This window comes from Ctenopharyngodon idella, chromosome 10 (assembly GCF_019924925.1).
Source record: "Ctenopharyngodon idella isolate HZGC_01 chromosome 10, HZGC01, whole genome shotgun sequence".
NCBI lineage: Eukaryota > Metazoa > Chordata > Actinopteri > Cypriniformes > Xenocyprididae > Ctenopharyngodon > Ctenopharyngodon idella.
In genome coordinates, this window is record NC_067229.1 from 18,374,201 (window position 1) to 18,396,684 (window position 22,484).

The following is a 22,484-nucleotide window of genomic DNA, read 5'->3' on the forward strand; positions in this document are numbered from 1 at the left end:
AGGCTGCTGTCACTAAGACCTAATGGACGGAGACAATATGCTGTTACACATGCTGTTCACATTCACGTAATTAACGCGAATATACGCCAAGACGGGCATTTTGACATAACTGTGTGTGTATTTGAACGTTTATGTGTAATAAACCGCGAAAATTTGACACTTGCGAGAGGCGGCTATGTGTGTGCGCTTTGGTCGAGAGCGCACTGACTGAAAACCGTCTCTCAGGGAGCGCGCGTAGTTTTTTCTCTCCAGGACATAGCTTACATTTTACCGTAATGTTCTTGCCTACCTGTGTGAAGTAATTGGAATATTTCCATTCTGCAAAACAGCCACTCGCTTCTGCCGACATCTTCAGACAGCGACTACACAGCCAACTGGTTCGAAGTTGTGAACTCGCGCAACATGCACTACAGCTAATGATTTTAAAGAGGCAGCGTTCACTTTTACCTTTAGATGACAAATTTAGATTTTAAATTCAATATTGATTTAAACAGAACTGTTGAACTAATTTACAGTATGTAACGCAAGTACATTATAAGTAATTAAATTACCTAAAAATGAACAGTAATCCCTTACTTTACTTTTTCAGTGGATAAGTAATACCCCAACACTGGATAAGAGCTATGTAAAAATCATTCAAAGAAATTCTTCTGTTGTGTTATATATATATATATATATATATATATATATATATATATATATATATATATATATATAAAAATAACTATTCTGGGGTAAACAATTTCTTATATACTGAATCTTTAATTTTGTAAATACAATAGGACCGAAACCATGGCCTTGGGGGACACCATTTACCTAATACCTGTAAAGCTTAGACAACTTTACAAAATCAAGTCAAAACACAATTCTCAGCAAAAATCAATGCAATTGCAGTGGGTCGAGGGTAAAGCCATGCCCAAATGGAACGTCAAGTGGAATAACAATCTCATGTCTAAAAACAGTAGGCTAATTGCTGTAGTCTCGCTCCCTTGCTCAAGTGGGGAGGACACTGGCTGCAACATGCGGCAAGAGGAATGACAGAGGGGAACAGAATTCCCATCTCCATGCAGGGGTGAAAGAGGCAAATAAAGAAAGAGTGGGAAGCATGGCTCCCTATATTATCCATCATGGATAAATAATACTCACTTGTTGCAGATCCAGCCCTCCCTGAGCCATTGAGAAAAGCGGGTGAGACGCAAACTCTGACGTTTCGAAAACCTTAGAAAAGGCAAATAGGGGACAGAGACACAAACCAAGGCTTCATTCGCATGTCATTACTCATTAGTCTTACGAATATGCATATTTCGCATGTACATTAGCGGCAGTTTTGATGTTACTGCTGTCATTACCAAGCATGATGTGAATACAGACAGAAAAGGGTTAATGAAGAAAAAAAAAAAAAGATGTTCTCTGATATGAAGCAATGAACATTAATTTCATTATTAGACATTAATCTTGCTCTTTTCATGACAGACACATAAATATATCAAACAGACGATGTATCATACGTACGCACGTCAAAGTTTATGCCACTGCGATTAATTACACCATTGGCGAATGACTCCACAGCACTTTTAATGGTGAGGAATATTCATGAGGCTGATTGATCTTAATTCTACTGTTATTCATGCATAGGAGTGTTGATAATGAATAGCCGTGTCAACATGAATAAACATAACGGCCTCTCTACTCTCTTCTGGAGACATGTTAGAAAATTATGTGAAGTGAATAACAGGCAAAACGATAGATTAAAGAGTGGAACAATAGACCTAGTCCGGGTAGACGGCATACTTCATTTGACAGGGACGAAAACAAGGCTGTGAAGGATGGAAGCACAGTTTGTTCAATGGCCATTCAATTAAATCTGACAACCTAGTTAGGAATAGTTGGTATCACTTTATTTTACACTGTCATTGTTACAAGTTGCATGTACCTACTATAGTAATAATAGTAGATTATGCATAATTACATTAAACTAACCCTAAACCAAACCCTAATCCAAACCTAAACTCATAGTAAGTGCATGTTGTTAATTAATATTTCTCAGTATCTAAATGTATAATTACACTGTAACAAGGACACCTTAAAATAAAGTGTAGCTGAATAGTTTTATGAAAGATTTCGTTAAAATTGGGACTAATTCAATCATGAATTCAGTTATTTGCACACAGATGTGTTACAAGAGGTCTTTGAATAGACAATGAATATACTTCCATCCCTCAGCCTTGCTTTCGTTTGCATCAAATTAAATATTCTGTTCACACTGAAATTCTACTGAGGTTTTTCACAATATGTATTAGATATGATATTAGCTGCAGGTTTAAATTCAACATGACACGTATAAACCAATAAATGCAATTAAACTAGATGACTTTATACATGTTTGCAATACTTTGTTTACATGACTTCACTCCATGACATTAATAATAGCACATACAACAAATAAGCTTCAGAAATATTTCATAAACACAGACTGTCCCCCACCAACACCCTTCATTGATGGACAGACTCATTTTATTTAAGGAAATAAAGGCAGCATGCTGTCAGCTGTGTGTGGCTTTATGAAACACTACTATATTAAGAATCAAATGAATATAAAGTATTTTCAGTGCACGCAGCATATATACAGGTGGGTTTTATGTTTTTGGATCTGCTCAATCCTATTAATTATATTTGAGACAATAAGGCCTTGCTCACACAGTCATCAAAAATCTTTTTTTTTTTTTCTTTCTTTCTTTTTTTTTGTAGACTAGACTACATTCATACTTATTAAAATACTGTAATGCCTCATATGTTCTGCACCATGGTGAGAAGCCATAATAGTCATCCACAATGACCGCTTTCTAATTTCTTCTGTAGAAGAAACACCTATCTTGGCATCATGATGACACTTACGTCATGACTGTCACAATCAATGTAGCTGTAGCAGACATTGACTATACTGTTTGAACAAATGGATTCCAATTTCATCCCTTGCAAAATGTCAGTTTGGACCCCCAGTCCTGAAGACTGGATTTGAAAAAAACAAAAAAAACAAATCAGATTTGTATTCAGCGAGAACAAGGCCTTGAAGGAATAGTTTTGCCCAAAAATTAAATTTGACTTGGATTATAGTACATGGTTTGTGGACCACTTTTGTAATTGGTTTGTCATTTTGTTGCTTGACAGCCCATTCACTTTCACTACTCTGGGGAAAAAAAAGCTCTGGGATATTCAAAATTTCACTTATGTTTCACAGAAGGAAAAAGTCATACAGGTTTGAAAATACCTGAGTCAATTATTAAAAAAAAAAAAAATTATTATTATTATTATTATTATTATTTATTTATTTATTTATTTTTTTTTTTTGAGTGAATTATTCTTCTAATGCTTATTAAAGGTGCACTACGGAAGATTCGTCCTTCAGCAGTTGAAGTTTAAAGGGGTCATGAATTGAGAAATCAAATTGTCCTTGATCTTTTGACATGTAAGAGGTCATACTATAAAAACATCCTGTAAGTTTCAGAACTCAAAACTTCCTCATTAGTCCAAAAACAGCTTTTATTGAAACCAAGCTTCGAAAACAACTCATTTCAGATTTTGTCACATTATGACGTAATAGTGCGACGAAAGACTGCCTCTGCAGAATCAGATCAATGCCTACTTCTACAACATTGCATCTTTGGCCCCGCCCACTGGAGATTTAGTGAGACAAGAAAAGAAGGTACAGGATCACTGGACTAAAAATAATATTACCTTCCAAAGGATTCTAATGCTTGGAAGGTGGTTATTTATTTTCAACTATGTGAACGTTCTGGATTCTCACCAAAACTCCCATTATAATCAATGATGCTGTCTACACTGCACAACGAATCTCTTATTTACATCTTATTTGCTGTTAGTTATGATGAAAGCATTCGTGCGAGTACAGAAATCGAGTTGCAATGACGAGATCCCTGCATTCATGCGCTCTGTCATCGGCTACATGCTCATCACTGCAACCTTTAATGCCACAGGAGTAGATCTACATATAATGCTGTAATGTGTAACACTTTTCACCATTAGTTAATATCGACAGCTGTAATAGATAAAATGTAGTAAAAGTTTACGAAAGAGTTACACATATAATACTGATTCATATGCAAAGATGTTAGCCAATCATAGCTGCGGTCGTTTACATTGAAGTCTCACAGCAGACACACCCCTTCAAACCAGAGGGCAGAAAATCAGGGTAGAAAATGGCCTTTTATTTCTAAATTATGACAATTGCACCTCAGAACATTTTAAAAATGCAGCTCATGACCCCTTTAATTAAGTTAATTGATGTGATGGATTGAAGTTTATCTGGTTACCAGTGGTTACAGGCATTCAGTTTATCATAGCGAGTGTCAGTAATACCTTTTTAGTATTTGAGTCTCCCACTGTTGTTTTGACTAATTGAAAACAATTGTTTTAAAATAAAGTTACAAAATTTATGAATGTGACAACCACACAAAGACAAATTATGTCAAACTGACAGCAAAATCTGACCCAACAGCTGTTGTGAATCGGGGTAAGGCAAGGAGAATATTTTCGAAAACAGATTTTTTTATGTACTTGCTCAAATAAATGTTTGTTAATTTTTGTTTTTAAAAAAAACAAAAAAACATCTTTCATAGTGCACCTTTAAGTGTTGTGATTTTTATGAGAAGAAAAGCGGGACACTTAGTATTGTTGATAAAAAGAATCACGTTTTTGCCATTTTGATGTGTATTTTTACCTGATTTCCAGCAAGAAGAACTGCACCTGGAGCAGGACTGGGGCGGTACGGAATTGTAGCACCCTTTGGAGGAGACTGCAAACATAAAATAAAGCAATTGTTAACTTTAACTCAGGACCTTACAGATTCACCCATAGTATCCAATCGGATTCGGCAGTGGAGCTAAAACGTCTTGAACAAATCAAGGTTTCTCTTACCTAAGGCATTTGCAGAGTCATTTGGTCATATTATCTTAATGACTGGAAATGCTGACACGGTGCACAAATGCAACATTTATCGATCAGCTCTTCATCGGATCACTTAAAAGCATACCATTATCCTCTCACAGGAAGTCATTTGACCAGATTGTTTCATAATGCTATTAATGCTTGCTCACGATATCCTCGGATGGGAAACTTGCAATGCAGAAAATGTGCCCGAGCATGATTTTTTTTTTTTTTTATTGTGTGTGTAGGGGGTGGGTTAGCATCACTGATGCAACTCTACGAGCCTGTTGTTCAAACCCAGATTATAACTTCAAAAAAGAATAAAATACATTTACAAAATGACTGTTAAATCACGTTCGGCCCTCTAAGACAAGGTGTCATTCTGAGCCTGAAGAACATCTTACAACACATCTTACACAAAATTTTAACAGATAACCATACCGTTAACTAACTATATCTGCTCATATGAAGTAATTTGATTAAAATGGCAAAATACAAGAGGTCGGAATAATGCCAAAATGCTGAAAACCCAGTGAAGCACATCCCCCATGCTTGCTCAACCAAACAAGAATCTTTTTAAATATTCATTGGGTGACTTTGCATAATTTGCATCCTGGAGCAGGCAGACAGTTGAGGATTCCTAAAATGGGCAGTGTAGCAGTCAACAATCTGCCCCTCATCCGGTCCATTAAAAATTAAACAGAATGGCCAGGATGCACGCAGTACACTCCCACTGAATAAAAACTATAAAATCTTTTCCTGAACCATTTATGTGGAAAAGAAAACCATTTGAGAGAAAATGCATTTCATGCTGTGGGAAATCTGAGAGAACACATTTAATAATCATTACTGTAATGATTTTTAACATGCAGTTAGTTAGTTCAAGTGTCTTTAAAAAAAAAAAAAAAAAAAAAGTATTTGACAGCTGCAAAAAGCAATAAAAATATCTGTTTAGGCTACAGAAATGTATTGTATCCATTCTTTACAATGCCACTAAAGCTACAACTGAAAACTAGTATGCTGTCTTTGAAGTACAGAAGCCTTTGAAGTCTTGCAGATTAAGAATATCACACAATAGTCATCCACAACAGTTTTTCAAGGCCAATGCATGCATAAAAATGTGTTAATGAAGCCAAATGGATTTGCTCAGAGTCAAATTACCTCCAGTATTACAGTGCAGATGAGCTTGACACACTGGATGATGGCGTCCTGACTGCCAGATATCGTCACGCCTCTCTCTGTGGAGTTAGGGAGCAGATCTCCTGCCACCTGTACCTGAGCTCCTGTTTTCTGCCACACAAAGGAAGAACAGATCATTAGTACAGTTTTACATAGGTCAGGTGTCCAATCTTGCTCCTGGAGGGCCAGCTTCATATAGAGATTAGCTCCCACACACCTGTCTGAAAGTTTTGAGTAATCCTTAAGACCTTGATTAGCATGTTTAAGTTCAGGTGTCTTTATTTAGGGTTGATGATCCTCCAGGAGCAGGACTGGACACCCCTGAGTGACCTAGGTAATATAATGAGGGCTAACCCAAACCCTAACTTTACTGAAATAAGACATCATTGACGGTTTTGTCAGATTTGGCTGACTTCTAACAATTGTTTCCCCAAAGTACTGCTAGGTTAAAACCACCTACATTCATAATCAAAACCACGGATACTGTATTCAGGTGGAAACCCCCCTCAAATCTAAGACCGCATTTACATTACATGTTTCAAGTAACTCAATTCCAGTTTTTCTTCCCATGTTGCACATGACACACAAACTTGTAAGCAGGAAAAATGCACATGGATTCCGATATTCTCAGATCATTTTCATGCCTCATTCTTATGTGGAAATAAATCTAATATGAATCGGATATGTGCATTTGCGTCTGCCATGTAAGTGGACAGATCGGATATTTCCCTGTCAAGTCGTACAGCATTAAAAAGTGACGGTGGCGAATGATGTCAACTCAGGTGGACACCAGCTGCGATCACATGACTCTTTTCAATTGCGCAATGGAGGATGAAGGCTCAACCGATTGTTTTGCTGACCTATAAAAATGGTGCGGAAAGCAAAAGCCTGTATTATCATTTCATCAGTGCCCATTGCAAATTGCGCCATTTTCGGCCTAAGCTTTTTCTGAGTCATTATGTCTACCGTTGTTTTTTTCGCTAAGTGTATAGTGTAAATGCAGATATCGGATACTTTTAAAAGAAGATGTAAGCTGGTCGTCAAAAAAACAAAAAACAAAAAAAAAAATCAGATATAGTCAACAAATTAGAACTGCACATTAAGATCTGATTCTGCAGTGTAAATCAAAACCCCATGAACCGAGAGGAAAGGGCTCCACTGTTTACTTGGTGCTGCAAACTTGAAAGCCTCCAACAACCAACCAAACATACCCCGTTTTAAAACGTACTTCTTGTTTTGATTAGTTTAACGCACTTGATATTCCCCCAACTCCAACAACCTTCCCCTTGCCCACACCCTCTGCAACTGCATTACGGAACACTCCAAATTTAGCGTGACAGACCATTCACCATTACCTCATACCATCCTGACAGCCCAGAGACCATAAATGTAAAATAAATGGGCTTTTACTGGCATCCAAACCCATGAAATATGCAACAGCGCAAGCAGTCCTAACGTGGACGTCCTGGGGCAGAGGAAAGAAAGATAGAGATATGGAAAAGCACTCACCTCTCTGATCTCTTTGATTTTGGAGCCGCCCTTGCCGATGAGGGAACCGCACTGGCTGGCCGGGATGACCAGCCGCAGCGTGACTGGAGGCTTACTGGTGACTGTGCCATTCGCCACAAGAGCAGCCAAGTCCTTGAGGGCCAAACATAGAATGGATGACGTGTTAACTGAAAGGTGTAGTGTGGCTTTTATGGTATTTTCAAAAGAGCAAATGTTTTGATTCAGGGAGGTTTGGAACCATGGATAAAGCCATGGATAACCTGCAAGCATTGATCCATGATCTATCACCATTATTCCCCTTTGAGCAAGAGACTAAACCCCAGGTTACTCCTAGAGGGAACTGGCTGTATGATATGCTTCTTCTACCAAGACTGCTGCTACCGACTTAATCTGGATTTTCCAAATGGGATCAAACAAAAGGCGCAATATTGTCCTTTTGCAAACAAAAAATGAGTGTTGCCAGCTGGCTTGCTGTATCTCATATTTTACTGTAAACTAGCACCAGTTATTTGTTACTTGGTTCAGGTAAGAGTTAAGAAATCTGGTTGGAAACAGGGGACAACATACTTTGGGATCAACAAAAAGGACTGCCTGATGGCTGTGGGCCAGCTTGAAAGAGGCTCAGAACAATTGACGGGATTGTCAATGGTGTCCTGATTTTGCATTCGGTCTTAAAGTGACAGCAGCCTAAAATACACGCTGCTGTCTGTGTCCTTAATGTTCATCAAACAACAAAAGAAAAAGAGAAAAATCACTCACTGCTCTTGAATAAATAACTTTTATAAGGATTAATCTACATTTAATCTCTGCAGTGTTATTTTTACATCTGACTACTGTTAGACCTACCTAAAAAACTCAAAGTACTGTTTATTTCATTTCTGTGTTCTGTTGTTTTTATTTGTGCTATTTCTTGTAATTTGTTTAATTGCTTTTATTTTACTACTGATTGTTTACTTGTTTTTAATAATGTTTTAACATATTAGTTAGTCTAGTATTTTTGCTATGGTAATTGGGTTTGAGAATTGTGACATGTTAAGTTACATAGGTCAAAAACAATGAAAACAATAACTATTTTATTTTATGTATTACATTTTTTTTTTTTTTTAGTGGTGGGGCCAGTAAAAAATTTGGCAGAACAAGAAAAAAACTGAACCACTGGCCTGACCATTAAAAAAAATAGCATTGAGTATTGAGTGTACTTCAACAAGATTTGATGCCATGAGTTAATCTGGTGATTCCCATTTGAAGGATGTCCTCATAATTCACAAGGATCGTTAACGTACGTTCTTTGTTCCGTGGTTTGAAAATGCCACTGTGCACCACTGACCCTTCATGGCTTTTGATTGCAATCTGATGAAACGTTCTTTACCAAAGCCACTTTAATCAATTTCTCTATTCAGAGTTTGCAGATCGATGTCCCCGCTAACAAAAGGTTATAGCTGACTGAACACAGTTGCACCACCATTGAAGACACCCATTGATTTTTATGACCAAATTAAATGATATTTACCCACCTGTCATCCACACTTGTCTCTATCAAGGTGTGACTTGTATTTGCAAGGTGGGCTACATTTAAAAAAAAAAAAAAAAACCTAGTCAATGAGTGCATCTTGAGTCTGCTGAATGTCTGCATAGGACACAAGTTGTATGAACCAATTTGATGATACGTTTATGGTGCATTTTTGGTGTTATTTTTCCCTTTTTCGAGCTTTACATATGGTCACAAAAACTATTTAATGAAAAAACAAAACAAAAAAAAAAAAAAATCAGCTGCATGAATGACATGAGAACCATCTAAAATCACATTTAACCCATCATCCAGAATGCCAAAATTAATTTTTAGGTGATCTATCCCTTTAAGCAGATGAGAACAACTTGTTTTTCACTCTCATATTCCTGCCACTACAAGAAATCAGCTTCAACGTCCATTATCCAGCCAGTGCAGATTCAGAGGCTTTCTCTTTAATTAAACCAGGTAATAAATATCAGGCAGAATCGTGGCCCACCACTGCTGCAATCAATTAGGGGGGAGCAGGAATCTTGCCGGGTTTGAAATGTAAATAGCGTGTGCTGTCTCTCTGCCCATCAACCCAGACCTCACCTACGTGAGCCGAATGAATACGCCTCGAGTGGCGTCTCGGAAAGTAGAGCTAGGGAGTCTTTTTCTTCTCTGTTTAGTGTTTCCATCAGTGCTTGGGGTTTGAAGATGCTGTTGTTGTGTTCTTTCAACGTCTCGCCCTGAAACCTCCAGAGAACGAAGGGGAGGTGGAAAAAAGAAAACCGTGCATGTTTTCTTGCCGATGCCATGGGGTTTTAGGAAAAAAAGGGAAGGAACATCCAAATTATATTCTCCATTTCTATCTTGTCCTTCTTTATGGCTTTCTGTAGTCTTTTCTCTGTGGAATTAGTAGTGATATTAATATGTCTCAGTCTTAATAACAGTGACTAAAGGATGTCCACTCCCCTGATTCATTCTTGACGTCACACAAACCCTTTACCAGTCATCCCTCTCGTCTCATTTAACAGCCCTCCATAATAAAATATCCATTTAGATATTACTCTCAGCAGATTGACTCTGTCTTATTTGCATATTATCTGTTGAGTAAGGGGGTCCTGGGCCAGAATTTATGACAATTTGTAAGGGCTCTTGATCTGATGCAACTAAGGAGCTGTTTTAAAGCTGCAATATAAAGCACATGCAACAACAACCTAGGGTTGAAAGGGTGAACGTGATTTCACCAAGTACATTTTTGTAGATCCTGGAACAACATTCCAATCAACCAATCAGATTTGAGGGATTAGATTACAGTTTATGTCAGGTTTAGGCTTACAACCAGGGTCAGGTGCTTCTACATCAGTGTTATTCACCCATCATGATTTTAGGGATAACTTATGGATAGGGTTAGGTTTATGGGTAGAGATAGAGATAGGACTCAATTTTCAGACAGGAATGTTGTTCCAGGATAAACAAAATATGTTGACCCAGGAATTTGTCTAACTTGGCAAAATCATTGTGACCGGGATGAAAGCATGCATAAAACAATTTCTGGTGCAGGGAAAGGAATTTAATTATTTTGTTGTTTAGTGCCATTCATGTGCCTTCTGTTGTTGTAGTACCACAATTCAACAGTAACACTATGACCTTCTAATAATACAAAATAAGTGAAAAAGTAAATTACCATAGTTTTTCTGTCTACTTTATTTTACAGGGTGGATACGAATATCAAGCATTAAAATAATAATATTTGTATCAAATTACTGGTGTGAATGCATTTATTTTTATATTTAATATTAAGCCTATTTATTACTATTTATATTTTAAACTGGATTTCTATAACTGGCTACACATACATGTAAAAATGTATACACTTTAAAATATATTTAACAACAACATTACATAAATATTATAATATTAAATTTATTTCATCAAATGCATTGTTTCATGAAATGTAGATTGCAGAAATGTTTGCACATAAGAACCTTGTGCAGTTATTAGTGAATGAGACCTAGTATCTCATGACATTTTTTGGCATCCAGACTTTCACAGTCTTCTCCCTAAGACTCACAATTCTCTGTCTATTCTGTCATATATCATCCAAAACTGAGACATGGCCTTTAGATGTTATCCATGGTCTCAGCTGACATTCAGGATCAAAGCCAGGCCAAACCTCAACAGACCTTCTTGTAAAATTCAACCAGTAATGCACATGATATTCTCTGCATAAATGAACCCCGCCACCTCAGGGGTTTCTATGGTGACTCTTCGGTTATGGATGGGGATACGGGCTTGTGCAGCGGACAGGGAGAGGGAGATTCCTAACAGATGTTTAATGAATGGCTCCCTCCCTGCTATGAAAGGATATCAAATACATAATGGATTTAGCAGGAGTGAGAAGATTCATTATTACTTGGTGGGTGTAGAGCTCACATGCTTCAGGCAGACAGACACACCTCATTGACTGGCAGTTATATAACTCTACTTATGCTATTAATAAAAATATGAATGTGTGACTCATCTATATGTATGTTTCTATAAATGACTGTGTGTTTTCAGATTTGCATTTGGCTCTTTATGCATTTAACTTTTTTTTTTTTCAAATTTACTTCAAGCTTAACTCTTTTCCCGCCAGCGTTTACTTAAAAAAGTTAAACATTTTAATGGTCTGTAAACTGTAATCACTAGCTTTAGGTAACGGCTGTCCATGCATTCACAAGAGAGTCAAATTCTAGCTGGTGACCTCTGATGGCATAAGTAAGCTCAGGTAAGAATTGAAATAAGTACAGAGGATGGAGCAAAACAAAACACCGGTCATGAATTCAAGTCTAAAACGAGAAGTTTTAAAGAAAATTTTGGAGGATTTTGGAGGAAAGGAGCTATGTCATACGTTGGGTCAGAGGTCACCCTTCCACCGGAACTCGCGGACGGCCACTACTGAAAGCTAGTGATTACAGTTTATAAAGTTATACTTTGCCTTATACAGCTTCTATAAAGCTTCTTATACAGAAGCTTTGCCTTTATTAACCCCCTGTGGCCGTATGGATTACTTTTATGATGGATGGATGCGCTTTTTTGGGCTTTAAAATCTAGGGTACCATTCACTCCCATTATAAATCTTATAAGAGCCAGGACATTTTTAATATATCTCTGATTGTGTTTGGCTGAAAGAAGAAAGTTATATACACCTAGGATGGCTTGAGGGTGAGTAAATTATGGGATAATTTTCATTTTTGAACTAACCCTTTAAGACTGCCATTGCTCGGCAAAACGGATCCCAACCCTCAAAATGAGATGGTCCTCACTGCAGAACACGAGATCCAGGGGGCGAGGTTGGATCCAGATCCAACTCCTCCCACTTTACATATCCCTAAACCTACCCGTCTCCAACCCCTGGATCTAAACCTACCCATCTCCACCCCCTGGATCCGGATCCAACTCCTTCCACTTTACATATCCCTAAACCTACCCATCTCCACCCCCTGGATCCGGATCCAACTCCTCCCACTTTACATATCCCTAAACCTACCCATCTCCACCCCCTGGATCCGGATCCAACTCCTCCCACTTTACATAGCCCTAAACCTACCCATCTCCACCCCCTGGATCCGGATCCAACTCCTCCCACTTTACATATCCCTAAACCTACCCATCTCCATCCCCTGGATCTGGATCCAACTCCTCCCACTTTACATATCCCTAAACCTACCCGTCTCCACCCCCTGGATCTCGTGTTCTGCAGTGAAGGGCTACTGCCCAAACTCAACATTGCTGTCAGGCAAGAAATTATTTGAAGTATATGACACACATCAGCTTCAAATGTTTTTATTTTTGTAGTTCCATCGCATTCTGGGACGTCTAGCACGTTTTTTTTTTTTTTTCTTCAGAGAGCTGTATGTCTCTTTTCAGCATTCGTTCACTGGCATCACCAAGGGAATGTAATGTGTAGGGGTTCAAATTACATTTCTGATTCTACCCTACAACAGATAGGAACCCCACTGATATGGGACTGACTGACGATATAAGAAAACTACCCACGACTGTTTCATCCAGCTGTTCTTACAAACCATGTCTCAAAATTGCTGAAATTCAAACACACGTTCATCCTAACAGCTTTATTGCTGCAAATCGACCAAAAATCATCCATTTTCAGCACAAGTCATTATTTGCAGACTGTTGGCGATGCAACAAAGTTGAGTAGATTTTACATAGCGTTAAGTAATTATACACTGGGATCAACATATCCCTTTTTTTTTTTAAATAATTTTATTTGTTATTTAACATAAAGATGCACAATAAGTACAAGTTTTAATAAAGCAAAAAAAAAAGCCAATTTTTTCATGGGAAGTATTGGGAACATTTCTCTAATGTTGGCACATTAACATGCATGTTTATGTTATATTTTATGGTTATTGCTCTGTGTGATTGTATATGCAAGAGCAGTTTTCTTGTACTTACCTCTTCCAGTTTGATTGTGATCATAGTGAAGGCTCTAAACACACATTCTGTGGCGCCCGTGATGGTGATGATTCTCTCTGGGCATGAGCCTTCTGAGATGTTGATACGTGCACTGCTCTGTATGGACAGAATAGTAAAAACACATAAATAAATGGGATGCTTTTCACTCAGAAATTGCTAGAAATTTCACATAATTACTAAGAATTGGCAAGTAACACACTGAATTAAACATAAAATTCTGAAGTACAAAGACTGAAATAGTATTTTCTTGTAAAATTTACTCCAATAATCTTTAATTTACTTACAACCTTGAAAAATCAAAGTTTTGCTGAAATACATAGGTGAAGCTGTGGCCTTTAATTTATTTTATTTTAACCTTTAAAATGAAATATGCAGAAGGTATGTGTGTGCATGTGTGTGTGTGTGCATGCGTGTGTGCGTGTGTGTGTGTGTGTGTGTGTGTGTGTGTTTTGAAGGAGCTTTCAAATGATGTGCCTTATAAAAGATGTCTGGACTTATGTGCATTTATGTGTGTGCATTTTTAAGCACATACAATTTTAATAAAAATGAATTTTCTTTTTATATCAGGAAGAACGCCAGTAGTACTTGAACCACAAACTGTTATTTTACACTGCAAGTTGGCAAAAACACCTTAATCCTTAATGACGGTGCACCAGGTAATGCAACAAGAAATTTAGTTTTAGTCTTGGTATTCAACGTTATGAAAAAATAATATACCACAACACATTCCTATCCAGACAGGATTAGATTTCTCAGAGGATGCTCAAGAAAATAGTAGTCAATTTGTTCTGTTTTTTTTTTTTTACCAGGGTTGTGTGAGAAAAACACAGGAGTGTTCAATTCGGATGGGATTAAACTCAAAGTACGTCTATGAAACACAAATTTACCTGACCTCCTCAGGGAAACTAGTTCCGCCCGCATAGGCCTTATGTTAGGTGTGCATATCGCATGTGTTCTGTCCAAATGTGTGCACGTCTCCAGCAGAGATCTGGACTGGGCTGAGTGATTCATTTTTCTACAGGGCTCTGACTGTCAACTTCACTTAAACTGATCTCTCTATCAATCATGCACAAATGTGTGCAAATGCAACTGAGTTTAGTCAACGATGTATCAACAGTATCATTTACATATGTTATGCAATTTATGTATAATAATCATATATTTTATGCAATTTATGTATAATAATCAGTATATATTATTATTTATAAAATGTATTGGTATTTATATCATTACTAAATGTATGCAGTAATAAACAGTTTACTGTAGTTTCTGGAAAATAATACTTTTTTTAATCACATAACAGTATATAATGCAATTAACGTCTAGCACACAAAATATGTTAGTGCATATATTTGGATTTAAGCCAGATGAGAGCTGTACGTGAGCCCAGGTTTATTTGTGCAACACATTTCCCACATGACCACAGTTTTAGTTTCGTTTTAAATAAATTTGTTTAGGCTTGGCATTTATAAAAATTGTTGTTCACTAGAATTTATGTTTGTTTTATACTTATATTTTTAATTCCTGTTCTGTTCTGAATACCGTTACATTTAAAGGAATTGTTTTGTAGCAAGGGGACCTAAAACAAATGTTTATAGTGTTAATAATGTTTGTAAATGTTTCGTTTTATTTACCTGTATTTTACTTTATTTCTGAATGTAATAATAAATTGTGAGTTATATACTGATGCAACTTACATATCGGTTTTGTTGTTGTTGTTCTTGTCTTTCTCTCAACAATGCAATTTTGACCCAGTACGACTTTAAAGTATAGTTCAGGTTTGACTTATTTTCCAGAATATATGGTAGTAGAAAGCAAAACGTATTTTAATAAATATTTCTTATAGATGCAATTTACCCCAAAAATTACAGCTTTGTCATCTTTTACTCGCTCTCATGTCATTCCAAACCTGTTTCTTCAGAATATTTGGATTATAGTGCACTTTTCTTGTGCTTTTTTTTTTGAGCTTCAAAGTCCCTGTTAACTATATGTTTTTGATGAATGGAATAAAGCAGTGTGAACATTCTTCAAAATATCTCCTTTTGCAATCCACAAATGAAAGAAAATCATTTGGAATTGGTGTGACATTGGACGAGTACATGATGACAGATTTTTTTTTTCTCTGGAAGAGCTATTCCTATTCCTAATAATAGCACTGAACAGCAGAGAAAAACATCCAATTGCAATATCTTCTGTTTATGACATCTATCGGGCCCAGGATTGACCCCTGTGGTGTCCCAAATAATGCAATAGAAAATGCCTCATGTGCAGGCTTGTGTTCACATTTGCCACCCTCAAACCATTAATTAGATTGAAAAAAAACCCCCAAAAAACAAACATTTTATGTCATTTTATGTTGTTAGGAAGCAAAAACCATTAGATAAGGGTGCAAGCAAGCTAGAGAATAATGTGTGCTTCTGTTAGCTCATGAAGAATTTCTACTGATCATCAGTGTCAGAAAAAAAAAAAAAAAAATTCTCAGAGGGACATGCTCACCCACGCCTGGGTTTTTCTCCCTGGTAACCCATTTAAATCTTTATCCGGAAGCTATTGTTATTAGCAGCTACCTTGAAAATACCAACGCATTCATATCAAACTAATGAATTTGTGTTCGCTGCGTGTGCGCTGTCATGCGCCCTTGAGATGAAAGGCTTCATTTAAATATTCATGTCTTCTGCAGTCTTTCAGCTTTAAAGTGGCGGACATCAACATGTTTTGAGGATGTATATGGGAAATAATTTCTGTGTCTTTTTTCCGGCGTGAAACCACATTTATGTGTAGAATTCCATGTGGTGTTAGCTTCAAAGGAATGCCTTCTGTTCTACATGCATGATGCATGCTGAGAAAGACAACATCTATGAGTAGCATGTGGCTTACCTCCTCTCGTATCCTTTTCACCGTCTCTCCTTTCTGTAGGGGGAGAAAAAACAGGATCATAAAGCACTCATTGCCTTTGTTTCATGTTTGTTTGTGTGATACGTTGTTTTCCCAGAGTGATTGTCTTTCACTATGGCTTATAGCGGAGGATAAAGTGAGTTTGACTAGTTGAACAGATAGCTGAAATTAATATCAATTCTGCTTCACTACACAGCAATATGGCATCTGCATGCATAGGCCTCGGGGGAACAGGTTTTCCAATCGAACTCCCTGCAATTGGACTGACTAGGAAATCAATAGTCCATGAATCACTTAGATAGCCTCAGATAGTGTCTCGCTATCTCAGACACAGAAGCTAACGTGTGCGGCATAGTCATGACTGCAGATCCAAAGACCTGCTTTATCACGCTTGACTGGCATTTCATTGTTTTTAGATGGGCTAAAAGGATGATTGGATATGTCATAACAGAGGTGAAGTGGGGCTTGGGTGGTTTTAATTTATAAAGGAAATTGACATTTCAGATGAGACATTTTCGAGACCACCCATCTTATAAATCTACCCTTAATGGCAATACAAATTTCATGTCACAAAGTTCTTTTAAACTTCAAACTAAGATGCATATAGCCATGTTTGCAGATGCTTATTCAATAAGCTAAATATAACCTAAGCACTCTTTTTCAGAGCTGACAACATATTTCATTTGAATTGAACAAAAACAAGGATGTGGAAGAAGAGAAGTACACTTTGTTACAATATGTCGTACAGTTGCATACTTGTGTGTTGATCGTTTGGCCAATGAAACTTATATAACTATATATATATATATATATATTGTTTGTTTGTTTGTTTCCATGAAATGAAGACAGCTTAAAATGACAAGAAATTGTATTGTGCCATGTCAGGTAATGTCATTTCTTATTTTATGACTATTTATCTACCTCATGTTTTGATATTTTTGTCATCCTTGTTACAATAAACATTACTATATACCATAGTTTTATTTATAACTAATAGTTTTCACATGTATGAGCAGTATTTTAGTCCCTCTTTTTACTGGGATTGTTTCAAATGTTAGGATTTTTTTTTAACCTTATACCTGTCATCAGGGCTTGACATTAACTTTTTTGCTCACCAGCCACTGTGGCTAGTGGTTTTGCAAAGTTACTAGCCACTCAGCACTTTCACTGGCCACAATTTTGATGTTGGGAAATTACATTTTATATGATTAAAGTTGACTTTGGCCTGCTTAAATTACTTGATTTTGAGTCATTTTACATGATTTAGAAAATTTAAAACCCTTTCAAACTTTCAAATGCAGATTGACCACCCAAATCAAGACTACGTTGTATATCAGCTGGTATGTAGCCTACAGGTGGGCAAGGGGTGGGCAATATGAGCATTGGCTTATATGATAAATTATAAGTTATTTTTGTTAGGCTATATAAAAGAACAAAGAAGCAAATTACAAAAACAATAGTAAATTTAAAAAAAACTTTTTTCAGTGTTTACGTCCACTTAAGCCATAACCGACTGTATTCACGCGAGATACTCCACACGACGGACATTTTGACATCTGTGTGTGCGTGTATTTGACTATTCATGCTCAAGGAGAACTGATCGCGTACGCGACAGAGAGAGAGAGCGCACGCGAGAAAGTGCTTCTGTTGTGTGTCATTCAGTGCGATTCCGCCTATCCCGCCTTCACTAACAGCAAGTTAATCGATAAAGAATTGTAACGTTAATTGAATTGTAATTTTGTGATACGGCGATCTTCAACGATCATTGGCTGTAAGCTGAAATTAAATTCAACCCGCCAAAGTGGCTAGTGGGAGAGGCTGTCTTACCCGCCACAGCTGAAATCTACCCGCATTTGGCGGGTTGGCGGGTGTTAATGTCAAGCCCTGCCTGTCATTCAGATGACCAAGAACATCTTAATTTTAGAGGGTGATCACCTGCCAATTTTACAAGAGAGGTATTAAAAGAAGAGCTTTGTCCAGAATACAATAGGATTACAATGGAAAAACCTGGAAGGCCATTTCAAAAATCATTTTTACATTTCTTATGAAATTAATGACAGTAACAGGACTGACACTATGGTTACAGGACTGACCAGAGTGATAAGGATGACAGGACATACATTTTCCGGCATACACTGCACATATATGTTTACATAATATTGTAAAGTTTTACCTTTTTAAATTGAATTATATTATTTTGCACTTACTTGGCATAGTTGTATTAGTAAAGCAAATTACATTTCTAAGAGATCTAATGTTTTAAGCATATTATAATTAGACCAATGCGTCCATCTGTTTGTCTGTGTCAGTGTGCCCCCTCACAGAACTTAAAATATACTGATCTGGTTCAATTATTAGGCAAGGAAGATGATCAGATCTTGGTCTTCCTATGATCTGAATCAGACCAAGATCTTGATGCTGAAATTTGGTTTCACTTTCTTTAACCTTGCAAGATCGGGGCGAGGGTCAGCATTATTGACAATGAGTTGTGGAAAAAATAGTTTTATTGAGACTGATCACTGGAGGTGTGGACAGGCTGCTGAGTGGAACTGAAGCGAGAAGGGTCTAGCTGCAGACTTGCACTTGCACTCTTTAGACTCATTTTCTGATGTGCATTTTCAGTCAACTGCGCTTAACCATTATCACCTAACCCAACCCCTACCCCTAAACTACCCATCAACCACAAACCCTAAACTTACCCATCACAGGTGACTAACAGTGCACGTCTGAGAGTGCAAGTCTGCAGCCAGACCCTGTCGACTGAAGCTGCCTTTTTAGCTGTCCTACACTTTGCCTGGGCTGCTCCTTTTTTAAATTTTTATTATTATTATTTATTTATTTATTTATTTTTGCTGTAACCTCTGCTCTCTCTTTTATTTTTTTTCTCTTTCCCTGCTCTCTGTCTCTCCTCGATTTCTGCTTCTCCCGTTCAAGGTATTTTGCCCTTTTTTCAGGATCTGCGTCTTAAGAAATTGAGAAACTGGGGAGCGCAATAGCGCCTTTGTTTTTCTGCTGCACTTAATGTCATACTAATATCATCTGTAAAGGTGTATTAGAGTGCAAATATAAAATCAACACAATAATATAAAAACCTATTTAAATAGTTAATACTTTAATAACCTGATGCAGCAGTACTAATACTAACAATACCAACAATACTAACTAAAAATGTAACTGATGCTCATATGCCATGCACCCACACTGATTGATATAGGCATTAGCTCAATAGGCTACTACACCCAGGATAACCTTTTAAAATGTTTGCATTTTACACAGATAAACTTTAAAATCAAAGTGACACCTAATCTATGTCATCCTTGTTACCCACATGTCAAGACCTGTTACTCTGGAAAAGTAACAGGGCTGACAGTATAGGTTTGACGATTTCAAGCTAGTCATTTGCTAGCTAATAGACTAGGTCACAAAAGTACATGTTGTACACTTTGAAAGGATTTTACTTGTAGATACTGATTATATTAAGTTAAATAAATATTTGTTTAAATCGATACTTTAAAAATATTAACAGTTTTGATATTGCTTGATGTCCTCCCCCCCAAAATGACTTTAATTTGATGTAATATTGATAAAAGAATTCATAGTATTGTTATGTTTTTAACAACAAATATATTTGTTGTTATGGTACTTCTATATCTGATTATTTCTTAGGTACACAAAAGGCACCGATTTCATGTACAATATATAAACAAAAATGAAAAATCTAAGAACAAATAGTAAAAAAACGAATTAATATAATATAAACTATAATAGTATCTCATTGATACTAAAATCTAACTTTAAGTTTTTCATAATTGTGTACATTATAGTTAACTAAAATTTATTTTTTGTCAGCTAAATTCAGAATTTTAGAAATTTTCGTCAGAAGGCAAAATCTATGACTATAACAAATAATAAAATAATTTTTTAATTTTTAATTTGTAAAACATTTTAATAGTTTTCATGCATAGCATTAATGAAACGTAGAAATTTCAATTCATTGCAACAATTTATGCAAGAATGTTTTACGAACAAAGAAGCTAGCATGAACGACTCTACATCCGTCATTGGAGTCCTCTTTTTTAGTCATGTCAAATGAAACATCGTCCACTGTGGCCAAGCTCTTTTTCTCTTTATAATACACAATTCACCTTCATTTCTTTCTCCTGAAGATGCGTTATGAATAGTAATCGACTCTAGATAGCCCTCCCCCACGAATATCTCCAATGAAGATTTGTGATGGAGAACCACCGGTAACAGCAGAGATTTAGTCTAGGACTGTGTTTAATCTATGTCCGGGAAACCAAGCCTTGGTATATTGATTTCACAGTGAGGAGATATACACCACAGCCCTTCATTCATTTATTATGCTTCAGAGAAAAACAAGAGAGGGAAAAAGAAGACAACAGAGGATGTCAAAGTCATCATTTATCTGATCTTATACTGGAAGGTGGTTAAGCATTACATGATCATCATTCCATAAATGTCACCCTAAAAGCCTTGGGACAGCTACATATGATTTCAATCCACGTTGAGAGAACAAATTATTTAAATTAGCCCAATGATATGACTAACTGTGGAATAAATTAATGCATCAAAGAGATGAGGGCTTTTTAACTTTTTCTTTTTGATACAGCAATGTTACACTTTGATTTAGGAAATTTGCCAGTACTGGGAACTACAGCCAGAAAGATACTCTACACAAGTATTGATGCAGACACAAATGCCTGGCCAACAAACTGAAACAACGCATAACCTTAGTACTCAAAGGGCGATCAATGAGTTATCAAAGTGTTATGATTCAGCTAGCTAGCTATAAACACTGTTTACGGCTGTTGACAGATTAAGCTGTTGTACTACCATGACAGTAGTTGATCTGAAATAAAAAACTCACTGTAGTAGAATATAATTTAAGAGTTAACGACAACTATGGCGCCCCTTGTGTCAGAACACAATATGAAATCGAGTTTGCGTAGCATTTTCTCACAATTTGTAACTATTGTTTGTTGGCGAAATGCTGGCAAAATCATATAAATTCATATAACTTCATTTGTACATTTTCATACTGGTTACGTCCCTCTGATGGTTAGGTTTAAGGGTGGACCTTCATGCTTAAGTACTCACACTAAGCACGGTTGCCTTGAACCGAGACGGAGCGCGATTGCCCCATTTTCCTTTGCACGTATCAGAGGATTACAAAGGCAGCTGACGCTAATAGAGGAATTTGCAGCTTTACTCGAAAACTACAATTCCTGTTCATCAAAGGTGAGAAGCAGACCCATTATAAACCCAAATACACTCGAATTAATTACATGAATTGATTAGTGTACTATCAGAGTAGTAAAAAAGATGTTTGCCGTCGTAATGATGACAGTAGCGCACACAAAAGTATAGCTGTTCCGTGCTCTGGCACAGTTAGCACTCACACTGCATGTGAACCGCGCTCGAGCCCAACTGAACTGCGCTCTGGCCCACCTCTTCCAAGTGGGCCAGGGCCGGCTAAACGAACCGCGCCCGGGCACGGTTTGGAGCGATCACACTAGTCAAACGAACCGGGCTTTGGGGGTCAAACGTGCTCGGGCACGGTTCAGAGCGCCTAGTGTGAGTACACCCTAAGTGTTTTGCTCTGCCATGATAGTAACTGATCTGAAATCAAAAACTGACTTTAGTAGAATATAAGTTAAAGGGTAAGTTCACGTAAAAATGAGTTTAGGAGGCATGAAAGGTAAAGTTGATGTCCCTAAAATAACAGACCTGCGTGCATCTAATAAATTATTCATTTAAGAATGAAGTTTATTGCAGCAATGGAGCTGTGAACGTCATACTTTTGAAAATCCAGTGCTCACTGTCACAGTTCTAAACACAACGGCTGTCTTCTTCCACGAGGGGTTTGGCGTCACGGCATTTATATCCAGGCGGACCGTTAAAGAACGCGACACACACGTCTCCCGGACATCCTGTAGAATTCAACCAACCAGATGACGACTTC

At 37.1% G+C, this 22,484-nt stretch overlaps 1 protein-coding gene across 5 annotated transcripts in view; it reads right to left on the reverse strand.

Moving 5' to 3' along the window:
• Window positions 1-22,484, reverse strand: part of pcbp4 (poly(rC) binding protein 4) — an 89,688-nt gene that overhangs the window by 13,693 nt on the left and 53,511 nt on the right. For 3 of the 5 annotated variants that reach the window (XM_051910618.1, XM_051910617.1, XM_051910624.1), the window contains exons 4-9: window positions 16,484-16,516; window positions 13,586-13,702; window positions 7,633-7,764; window positions 6,106-6,234; window positions 4,739-4,813; window positions 1,147-1,218 (exon numbers count right to left, since the gene is read on the reverse strand). In XM_051910618.1, the coding sequence (XP_051766578.1) occupies window positions 1,147-1,218; window positions 4,739-4,813; window positions 6,106-6,234; window positions 7,633-7,764; window positions 13,586-13,702; window positions 16,484-16,516 (558 nt within the window). The remainder of the gene's footprint in view (window positions 1-1,146; window positions 1,219-4,738; window positions 4,814-6,105; window positions 6,235-7,632; window positions 7,765-13,585; window positions 13,703-16,483; window positions 16,517-22,484) is intronic. The other 2 variants (XM_051910620.1, XM_051910619.1) reach the window with 1 other exon arrangement.